The sequence below is a fragment of the Ambystoma mexicanum genome, chromosome 3p (assembly GCF_040938575.1).
Source record: "Ambystoma mexicanum isolate Mex_15411 chromosome 3p, UKY_AmexF1_1, whole genome shotgun sequence".
In the NCBI taxonomy this organism is placed as follows: Eukaryota; Metazoa; Chordata; class Amphibia; order Caudata; family Ambystomatidae; genus Ambystoma; species Ambystoma mexicanum.
Genome location: NC_090925.1, coordinates 1,254,726,413 through 1,254,737,904, shown reverse-complemented (window position 1 = coordinate 1,254,737,904; position 11,492 = coordinate 1,254,726,413). Strand labels below are relative to the sequence as shown.

The following is an 11,492-nucleotide window of genomic DNA, read 5'->3' as shown; positions in this document are numbered from 1 at the left end:
ACTGCTAATCTTCATCTCTCATAGAAGTATCAACATTTGTATGTCAAGGGCATCGACTTGGATCAAGCAGTCAGTCTGAGGAAATGAGACCTACCTGGTGTTTTGATGAGCCTCAATAAATAGCAGAAATATGTTTGTCAATTACATTGATCTTTGAAATCTGCTGATTAGCAATTCAACTCGTACTTAACACAATTTATGTCATATCTCACACCTCACAGACTTAATCGGATCAACCTGCACATGTGATAATTCTGTAATAGATGAAAGACACTATTCAGGACCCTATCTCATAGGCTTTATTCATCTCCAAAAGTGGCTCAATCTTGACTTGAAGTTAAAATACAACGAGACAACATATTGCAAATTGGTCTGGATTCAGAGAGGAGCTGATTTGTTTTGATCATTAACATTTGGTTTCTATTGAGAATATTTTATTTACTTTAATTGCAATAACTCAAGCCGTCATATCGTAAATAGATTGATCGTGTTCCTCCCTAGGCTGCTCAATGGAATTTTTAAAGTGAAAAATGACATGTGTCCGAAAAAACCCAGACAAAGAGTTGGAACAGAGAACAGTCAGATGAGCAGTATTTGGCAAATGTATAGAACTACTTATATAACACGGCAGCTGTTGGGTGATGTATATAGAGAGTTGTGCTTCTCTTTCTAAGGTCTTAAGATGACCATGGGGGTTATTTTGTATCACATGCAATATTTTTTGCAAACGTTAACACTTCAGTTCTGTTGTGTACCCCTGCATGCAATTTTCATATTTCACAAAGCTGAATATAATTATGAAAAATAAATGAAGGCGCATTCACCTTTATTCTACACTTTTATTCTCTGCTGTGTAAAATAGAAAACGCTGCTTGCAAATTACGCTTTGCGGGCAGCGGCTTATAATGGATTCCTCTAGTCAGTCTGCTTGCTAGTTACCAGCTGCAAACGTGAGGTGAAGTCGATAGGAATCCACTGGTTTTATGCAAAATCTCTTGCAGGCGTAAAAACCTGGTGCTCTTCCAAGACGGAAAAGGAAGGCAAAGCAGAGATGCAAACTCTACTTTGTGCCCCGCCTGCGCCTTGGAAAGGCACAAAACTGGGGCACAGTGTTAAATGGTGACCATAAACAATTACACCTTGTTTGTACACCTCCATTTATTGCACCACTCCATTGAAAATGACCCCCTATGAGTTTTCCTTTTTCATTCCTCTTATTTTGAATGCTCTTTCTAAGGTTAATAGTTACATTAAAGGTTATATAAGTATATTACATATCCATATTTGATTCATTAGGTCAGCGTTTTTTTCTTTTTCTAACTGGCATCACTACCCAATGACATGTAAAAAGACTGCAATGTTTAAGAACTCTTTAGCTCCTACCAAGGCTGGTTGCCTGGGGCCTGATCGGGGTGGGGAGGGCTAAAATTAAATTAGCAATGCAGCTCTGTACTTCTGGCTGCGAAATCATCAGGTAAAAGCAATCAGCATAGGCAGCCCAGCTCCGGGACATTCGGAATGGCCGTGGGAGGAGTCTCCTCACTTTATCTCAGCTCGGCACAGATCTGGTAAGCGTGAGGGCACTGTATAGCTTTGCATTGAGGGTCGTCACGTGGCTTGGCCTGCTTCGCCGGTATGGTGAAGGTGAAACGCTGAAGGAGGGCGCTGAAGAAGAGGAAGAGCTCCATCCTGGCCAACTGCTCCCCCAAGCACACGCGGCGACCTGCGGAAGAGAAACAAGCCTGTCAGGGCATATTGCATGGGTAGCTTGCCTGGAACATGAACCTCAGGGACTCAAGTACACTGAGTATACATAAACAAGATATTCTCTCAGATTAGCTACAGATACGTGGTACCACCGTCACGTACAACATTAGGAGCAGATAAACCCTTCAGCCTGTATGAGAGGGCACCAATGTCAAGCATCAACGCAATTAAATGTCATGGGGACATGACAGGGTATTGGGTTTTAATGAGTCACCTACAGAGTATTTCAGAAAACGTTGGTATGCTTGATTATAACTGGAAAAGAATGCTTATGTAATGGTGCAGAAAAAACATGGGTATTTTACTTCATTTTACAGGTCTCCTCTCTTCATTACATGCAACTTTCTTGAACCAAATCCTGTGACGCATCAACAAAGAAACCAACCCCTCAGCCCTTTTATGAGCTGACGGTTGAAGACCCCCTCGCAACGAATACACAAACCTGATTCATGTTTCTGTTTCAAGCCTGGATTTTGGATTGCAGGCACGTCATTAGAGGTCGCCATGGGGTCGCAACTGCGACTCATGGGGGTCACAGTTGCAACCCCTAGGACTCACTTGCAACCCCAACTTAAAAAAAAACTCTTTTCAAATAAGACTTTCTTTTTGTGCCCCCAAACAAACGGGTGCTCCTGGGGTAGCAGGCCCTCCCGGGGTGGGGGGGACCTGCCACACCAGGTCTGGTGGGTCCCCGGCCCAGTCCTCACCCATCAAGGTGAAGGCTGGGCCGGGAAGGCACTCAGTAGGTGTTGGAGCTGACTGTGACATGTGGCACATGTCCCATGCCACGTTCAGCTCCAATCCCTTCTCCCTAAGCTTCCTTGCAGCTCACATACAGGAGCCAGGAAGCTCTCGCAGCTTCCTGGTTCCTGTTTGTGAACAGCACGGAGGAGCCGAGGGGGCCTGGAAGGACTGGCCGAAGCTGCAAGGAAAAGGCAAGAAGGCTTTTTTTGTAATATGATGTGTGTTGTGCATGTGTGAAGTGCATGTCAGATGTATGTATGTGAATGGTGGGTGAATGAGGAGTGATGTGAGTTTTTGAATGTGGGTGGGTGTGTGCCTGTGCGCAGAGAATGTAATGAGTGGATGGAAGAGAAAGTGTCAGTGACTGGTGGGTGAATAGAGAAGTGATGTGTGTTTTTAATGTTTTGGGTGGGTAGGTGGGTTTTGTGCCTTTGTAGAGAATACAATGAGTGGATGAAAGAGGAGGTGTGAGTGATGGTGGGGTGAATGCGAAGTGATGTGATGTGATGTGTGTTTTTTAGTGTTCTGGGTGGGTAGGTGGGTTTTGTGCCTGTGTAGAGAATGCAATGAGTGGATGTAATAGAAGGTGTGAGTGACTTGTGGGTGAAGGAGAAGTGATGTGATTTGTGTTTTGAATGTTCTGGGTAGGTGGGTGTGTGTCTGTATAGAGAATGCAATGAGTGGATGGGTGTGTGTCTGTGTACAGAATATAATGAGTGGGTGCAAGAGAAAGTGTGAGTGACTGGTTGAAAGATGTGATGTGTGTTTTTGAATGTTCTGGGTAGGTGGGTGTGTGTCTGTATAGAGAATGCAATGAGTGGATGGGTGTGCGCCTGTGTAAAGAATGTAATGAGTGGATGCAAGAGAAAGTGTGAGTGACTGGTTGAATGAGATGTGATGTGTGTTTTTGAATGTTTTGGGTGAGTGGGTGTGTGTTTGTGCAGATAATGCAATGAGTGGAAGGGTGTGTGCCTGTGTAGAGGAATGCAATGAGTGGATGTAAGATAATGTGTGTGTAAGTGACTGGGGTGTGAATGAGTATGAATGTGATGGTGTGTTCTTGAATGTTCTGGGTGGGTGAGTGTGTCCATGTGTAGAGAATGCAATGAGTGGATGGACGAGAAGACGCGAGTGACTGGTGGGTGAATGAGAAGTCGTTAGGGATAATTCTCCAGAATGGCTAATTTCCCTTACCTACTGAGTCCCTCAGCAGCTTTGCTGGATTTCTAGGATTTATTTTTTCACCTGGTAAGAGTGAGCCTTTTTTCCCACTCTTACATGTGTATTGCTGTGTGTGTTTAAGATTTTTGTGTTCATAGACTGTGGAGCCTCACCTACTCCACAGGCATCATCTTTTTACTGTGTGTTACACAGCACCTTTTAGACTCCTCAACTCTGACTCCATTCTCTGGGACTGACTACTGTCTCCTAGAACATATAAAGTTGCTATTAACTTTATTAGCCTCTGTAAACCCACAGACCCAGTACACCCTATCTTACATAGAGTACTGGAAAGGGTTAATACTTATCCCTTTTTGTCTGTTTCTCTTGGAGCATTGTTTTGCTCACTTTTCATCAAGACTTGGCTGGTGGCAGTGGTAACTACCCTATTTTTCCTACCGCGGTTATCTTAAATAACCTTGGTATTGTTTTAGGCTATCTTGGTAGCCCCAAACTTAAACCCGCTAGACCATACATGTTTTATTTTGGTTCAGGCTAGGTTTATTCGCCATTTCTTTTTTGTAAAAGTCTTTCTCGTGTTTTACTCTGCGTGCCAAACCAGGTTTGGTTCCTTTGTTCACCGTCTTGTCGCGGGCTTCTACGCAGAAGCCCTCCTTAAGTGCCTGTATGTCTGGGGGGGACAGGATGTGAGTTAGGGGTTTAGGACTCCCTGCACAGGGTCTCCTTGCAGACCCATGTCGCACTCTCAACTGATTGGCTGTGGTGGCTGTCCTGGCGGGACAGCCACCCTGTTGTGTGATTGACAGCCAGGCTGTGTGAATGGGGGAAAACTGCATTAAATGCAGGTCACTGGGTCTGGAAAGGCAGAGTCGCCAGTCGAACGAAAGAACCGATGAGGAGCTGACGGAAGAGGACCCCTACCACAACTGAACTGCCCGGTGAAGCCCTACTGCAAGTCCGAATCTTCAAACTCTAACGACAGAGAAGATCCTCCAGGAATCTTCTTCTCTTGAGCTGGTGGGACCAACCAGTTTGCCCAAACTACAAGCCAAGACTCCCTCCGCTGATCGAATTCGCTGTACAGAGCTACAGTGGGCCAGATAGCCAGGAAGGTCGGACCCTGCTTGGATTTTAAGGAGCGCACCTTTTAGTCGTTGCTTTGCTGCTCTGCTGATTTCTTCCCTGGGCAGTGGAGGACCCTCCTGTCTTCCTACTTCATGTCAGTCCGACAGTCGCTTCAGGAACTGTGAGCCTACAGGAACTGCCAGTAACGTCCGCCTCAGCTACAGCTTCTTCTCCATTTAAAGGTACTGTGCAAATCTGGTTGATCGTTTCGTTCAGCCGCGGTGAAAGTGTGTGAAATCTTTCTCCAATCCGAGGGCTTGTCCTTCTCTACTCTTTGAACTAACTTTTCTGCCGATCAACTTCGTCCGGAACTCTTGGCAAAGACTTAACTGCGAACTACCCTGAACTGTGTGATCTTCAGCAAAAGACTTTTGTCCTATTGACTTTGGCCTAAGCCTTTTTGATTTGATTACATCACTGTAGTTCCTCTTTCTAGATTGCCCTGCTTACTTACCTGTTGGTGCGGTTCAATTTCTGCCTAACTTTGTCTTTCCCTCCTTTTTAAATTTCTGGAGTGCCATTTTGCTCCCACTTCATTTGTGAGCTTAACTTGTCTGTAATCTATTGGGAGGGGTGTGGTGTATGTATTCAGAGTGTGATTTGTAAACTGCTTTACTTTAGTGAGATGTTATACAACTGATGTGTAATTAAATGTATATTACTTTACTCAGAAACCTTGAGTCAGTGTTTGTTTGAATCATAGTAATTGCTGTCCTTTGTGTAACTATTGATACTGTTCACTTACTCTTGGGATAAGTCTGGCTGCTCAGCCATCGCTACCACTTTTACTGTGTAGTACAGGCTTGTACCAAAGGTGAATGTGTACTGTCACTTGTAGTCTTACTTGTGTGTGGTGTTTCCAAAGGGTACTGCATATAATTCTGCAGAAGTGATGTGAGTTGTGTTTTTGAATGTTCTGGGTGGGTGGGTTGGTGGGTGTGTGTCTGTGTAGAGAATGCAATGAGAGGATGGGTGTGTGCCTATGTAGAGAATGTAATGAGTGGTTGCAAGAGAAAGTGTTATTGACTGGTGGGTGAATGAGAATTGATATGATGTGTGTTTTTGAATGTTCTGGGTTGTGGGTGATTGTGTGCCTGTGTAGAGAATGCAATGAGTGGATGTAAGATAATGTCTGTCTAAGTGACTGGGGGGTGAATGAGCATGAATATGATGGTGTGTTTTTGAATGATGTGGGTGGGTGTGTGCCTGTGTAGAGAATGCAATGATTGGATGGGTGTGTGCCTGTGTAGAGAATGCAATGAGTGGATGTAAGATAATGTGTGTGTAAGTGACTGGTGAGTGAATGAGCATGCATGTGGTAGTGTGTGTTTGAATGTTCTGGGTGAGGTTTGGTGTGCCTGTGTGGTGAATCCAGTGTGAGCGAGTGTGAGAGGAGATGTATGGGTGATTGACCAGTGGGTGAAAGGGGATGTATGTGTGTGTAAGGCCCTGGGAGGCTTGGGATCACTGGAGCATTTTTGCCACATCCTTCATTGACTTTGCATGTTTTACTGGTATTTTTGGGCAAAGGCAAGTTCATGTGTGGCATTCCCTGGCTAGACTGGTATTTTGGTGCAGTCAGTCTTGCCATTGCTTACTGTGGCATGACATTTATTACTTTGCATCTTTATAAAAGCAAGCATGATAAGTAGTGTTACCTCTCTAGACTGATGTTTTGATGTAGCAGCCTGTATTTTCTTCACTGTAGCATGACATTTTATTAACTGAGCATCTCTAAAGAATCAAGCAAGATACGTGTTACTATGGGTCTAGACTGGCTTACATTGGAACCAGTTCGGACAGGTTTTCCTATTGTGACATGTCACTTTTAATGGCCAAACCAACGGGAATATGTACTTACATAGGAGTACTGGCATATATTGGCAGAGCCTGTTTTGTGCCCAGTGCCAGTAATGATACAATAGAAACACGTCTTAAAGCGAACATAAGTATGGTCTTTTATGGGAATAATAGCATATGTTGGAGCCAGCATACACATGTTTTTATACTGGCATATTTAGCAGGGACCGGCATGATAATTCATTGGGTAACGCCCTGTGCACTGTTGGTAACTTGCATCTATTGTACTTTTTTTCATGATTCATCCTACACCCTACAAAACCGATTGTTGGCCTTTTACCCACATTGGTGACCTTTTACCCACATTTTCCCAGAAAGTGTGCTTTGTAATGCACCATTTTAACCCATTATTCAGAACATTTACTCTAGGGAGGGAGAAGAATCCCCCACCCCCCCCCCCCCCCGGTTTCCCCCCAACACATTTTCATTAGTTCGGGCTCCCTCGCTATGCTCAGTCGCAATCACATACTTGTGGCAAATATTTACACCCTCCAAAAAAACAACTCACTAGCCACCACTGGTGGCTGGTATATTTGTGGACTAGGCACCATGACTGAAAAGCATATTTACTTCTTTCACTTGCAGTAGTGCATGCCCCTGCAACGGTATAATCATCATGGACATTCCGCACATGTGGTGCTCCAGACCCGGCCGGGGTGAGGCGTGCCCTGTGCTTAGTTAAGGAGCTTGTGGGGGCCCACACAGAATGGCTCACAGGGGAGCTGCCACATTTTGTGCTATGCCATTGGGCACCACAGGCTCTGACAAAGGGGTAGTGTGCAGTGCGTGCCTTGAAGTCTGCCAGTGAGTCCCTGCGTGAGAAGCAACTTGTGGGTGTTTTCAATTTTAAATAACTCTGTGGTGCTATGAATTTATGTGTGCAGCAATTAAATTACATTCAATTGTGTTTTTTTTTTAAAGTCCTCTGGCACCCAGTATTACGCTTAGATAATAAAAACTATGGGGGGCTCTTGGGTATATTGAAAGAAACTTTCCCAGGTGTTATAGTGCAGAAAAGATAACATTACCAGGTGCACTCCCCACTGTGCACGCAGACCAGTTTAAGAGGTTTCTTCTATCGAAGTGGTAGCTGAATCATATATACATTTATAACCAGGGAATTTTGTTGATACTAAATCCTGGTCAATGATTTAATTTTCAGGCCTTGCTTGTGCAGCATGTTTCTCCTGGTTAAACAGCAGCGAATGCCTCCCAAAGGTCAATGCTTTTTTGGCTTTGTTTAACACGGCAACGCCACAGATAACATGTACTTCTGTGTCCATTGATCTATAGATGTTTCATACACTAGCTGTAGCCTGTGTTACATATTTTGGGCTACCCGGTTAGAAATACTGTATTATGTATGTTTTACATATAAACCCCACATCGAATCTGGAAAATGGCATTGCCCAAATGTGTAATCGTGGACAAATCATGCCTCCCTCTGTGCCTCGGTTCTTATATCTGGCTGAAATGAGAGCACCTGGAAACAAGGGTGCTAAAAGTATCTAAAAAATCTGAAAGTCGTTTGCCATCACTTCCTGTGATATAACTTAGGCTGTGGGGTCAAATTACATCATTTCCCGTGATGTCATCAGGGGGTCAAGAGTCATGTGATGTCACTTCCGCTACCCCTGGCATTTTGGTGAAATTACTTCCCTGCTGGATTGTTTCATTTTCCAGCCTTACAGGGGGTATCTAGTTGGCCTCTGTGTAGTTGTGCTGCTGGGGAGTGACTTGCGCACCTTATGCATGATATATGTAAACACAAAAAAGCCTGCCTCAACAACAGTGGCTTCTTTTAATACAAATCCCTCAGCGTAGGGCTGGGCCTGGAGATCATGGTCCAGACTAACACACCGCTAGTGAATCATAGAGCAGAGAACTGGCGGCTAAAGATGTGCTGTAAGCAAAGAAACCCCTGGGATTCCAACCGTTTCGGACACATTCAAACTGTGCTTCTGAAGTTGGGCAATATTTGTCCCTTTTTCACTTTATGAAACTTCCCTAAGAATAACCCTGTTGTAACTGTGTGTCTATTACTTGGAAACACAAAAATCAAAACCTCAACATGTATTGACCAGTTATGGAAATGTTTCATAAAGACAATTGTGGAAGTTTTATTTTATTTGTTTATTTTATTGCATGAAGCGCAAACCTAGCTCAAGAACAGCAGAGCGCTGTACAGAGTGTGGGTAGCCGGCCTTTGGGCTGGAATCTTTGAATACTAGCGCAGTACTGTGGGGTCTGTGCACCGGTATCTGTGGCCATTGGAATTAGTCCTTGCTCAGGTGTTGTTGAAAGAGCTATGTTTCGAGAGATTTGAAAACTGGAGATTTGTGGGGGCATTCCGAGCACACACCGTGATCGAGTTCTAGAGGCCGGGTGTAAGACATTACAATTATTTCTAACACTCCGAAATATATTAAATTGGATGTTTCTCTTATGTTTATGAAGTAAAAGAAAATCATGTGAAAGTATTATTTTCCGTATACTCATTTGTAATTGGAGTACATTGTGAACATTTGTATTACCAGAATTCTCCTACATTTTTATATTTTTTCAAGCCTTAGAACCGTATTCAACAGCAGGATTTAAATAAAGTATTCCTAACACACAGCTGGCATCATGACACTTTCCTATCCATCCAACATCTGTGCCATTGCTAAAAAAAACGTTTTACTTGTGATTATCACACCTCCCTCCTGAAAAACAATCACCACAAACCTTAATATCCTAGTTAGCTACCAATCCTTTTCAAATCTATCATATCCAAGGTAAACTCTTCAAATGATAACTTCAGAAATAAGTGTAACATTACAATTTACTTGACAACCTTCTGATCTGCAAATGTAAAGTACTCTGAATTCCCTAATATCAAAGCGGATTTCCTGACCTCTGTAGATATTCCCAGGCAGACATTAATTACATTTCTCTGACTTTCCTCCGCCTCGGGCATGCTAATGCCATTTTGACTAAGTGACTAAAAAAGTCAAGGGAAACTGCTAGCAGTGTATTGTATCTAAATACATCCATCCTTCCATCCCTCCCTCCATCCACCCATCCAACCATCCATCCAACCATCCATCCACCCATCCACCCACCCATCCATCCTATCAGGATTACAACCACTGCATCACCTGTAAACTGAGTGTTTAATATGTCAACGCTGATATTTGAATAGCTTTTTCAAAACTGTTCTTTGTAAATCACGTAAAATGTTAAAGAAAGATCTCGGATAAATGCAATTCTTTGAGGAAAGGGAGTGATGCTATGTACCCCAAAGGTCCTAAAACCTATCTCTCCTGTCTCCTTCCCTATAAAACATTGTTGTATAGCCCCCGGCGCATGTGAGAAATTGCAGCAATCACACTTCCAGATGTTCCAGAAAGCACCTTTCCCATCTGGGGAAATAACCAGGAAATAGACATCGCAAAGTGCCAGGTGCATATCAACCAACAGATGAAGGATAATCACCTTTCACTCAATGATTCCAAAATGTAGCTGTCCGAACCCATTAGCACTAAGCGTGACAGGCGACCCGTCAGAGGACATTGACATCTGGGAACAGCCCAAGCAATGAAGAACGAGAAAGTGGGCCTGAGAGTTAACATGGATCCAACCTTCTCCACAACTAAACAGAGTGGTCACAGGTGTTACTGTTACTGTTCACAGACTCCATACTCATGGTCCATACATCACTCACACAGATAAAATAGTAGTTTGAGCTCATGAGTTCCCAGCAATGGATCCACTAGATCACTACAACATAATCTTTGCAGGCCTTCACACAACAATCATCCACAGGACAACCCAGATCTAAAACCAGAAAGCCAGTCCGGAGATGAATACTACCTGATATGATATGATAAGATATGGCATTTATAACGCACCTGTACACAAGTGTTTCTAGGGCCGACATGGAGAAACACGAGTCAATAAAACCTGCCATGAAGGACAGGTGCAGAATGCTTCAAAATACAAAGGAGCTCATTTTAGTAGTCGCCAGAGCGTACATGGAGGGGTGAAATAATAATAATTATTTGTTTTTTCTATAGCTCTTTAGATTAAAGCGCTTTACATAGGACATCGTTACATACATCACTATAATTACCCAATTGAATTGGTACTAAAGGTAGGCATAAAGGGTTTTCGCCTGTCTTAATGCCTCTGTACACGCTCCAGGGCATTTTTTTTATTGTTTTTTAAGGCGTAAGCAGGGGCGTAAAAGTAGTTATGCCCCTTCCCCTTGTGAAACCAATGATTTTCCAGGGAAACTGCCTGCTTTCTGCAACAGAAAAAAGCACGACAGTTTCAATAGGATATCATTTCAATGACTGCCTGCCATGCGTGCATCCAACATCAACATTGCACATATCGATCTGTTTAACAGTTGGTGTGAGCAATTTAGATCTGAACATCGAACCACTTCTAGCTGTAAATATGGAATTTATTGAAATTGCTAATGGTATCAATATCTGTGATTGAGACAGTGTCTGTATTTACCTGCAGAGAAAGGCATAAACGCCTCTCGCTTTCTGAACTTCCCCTCAGCATCCAGGAAGTGTTCAGGGTGGAACTGGTGCGGCCTCTCCCAAACGGTTTCATCCTTCAGGACTGAGGAAAGGTTGGTGAAAATGAAGACTCCCTAAAAAAGTACAATGTCATTAAACCCATAAAGTCAGGTGAGAATTTGCCAGAGCAATGGAAACACATCATGTGCTCGTGAACAGCCTAGCAGAAAATGTGTGTTCAGCGCTATCATGCACATGTGACAGCCGCACAGGAGCGCAATAGCATGCATCACTAATTAG

The 11,492-nt window shown here is 43.5% G+C and overlaps 1 protein-coding gene across 1 annotated transcript in view; it reads right to left on the bottom strand.

Moving 5' to 3' along the window:
• Nucleotides 1-276: 276 nt before the first annotated feature.
• Nucleotides 277-11,492, bottom strand: part of LOC138581421 (cytochrome P450 2D15-like) — a 398,392-nt gene continuing 387,176 nt past the window's right edge. Inside the window, exons 8-9 of the mRNA XM_069652737.1 lie at nt 11,185-11,326; nt 277-1,723 (exon numbers count right to left, since the gene is read on the bottom strand). Coding sequence (XP_069508838.1) covers nt 1,545-1,723; nt 11,185-11,326 — 321 coding nt within the window. The 3' untranslated portion in view covers nt 277-1,544. The remainder of the gene's footprint in view (nt 1,724-11,184; nt 11,327-11,492) is intronic.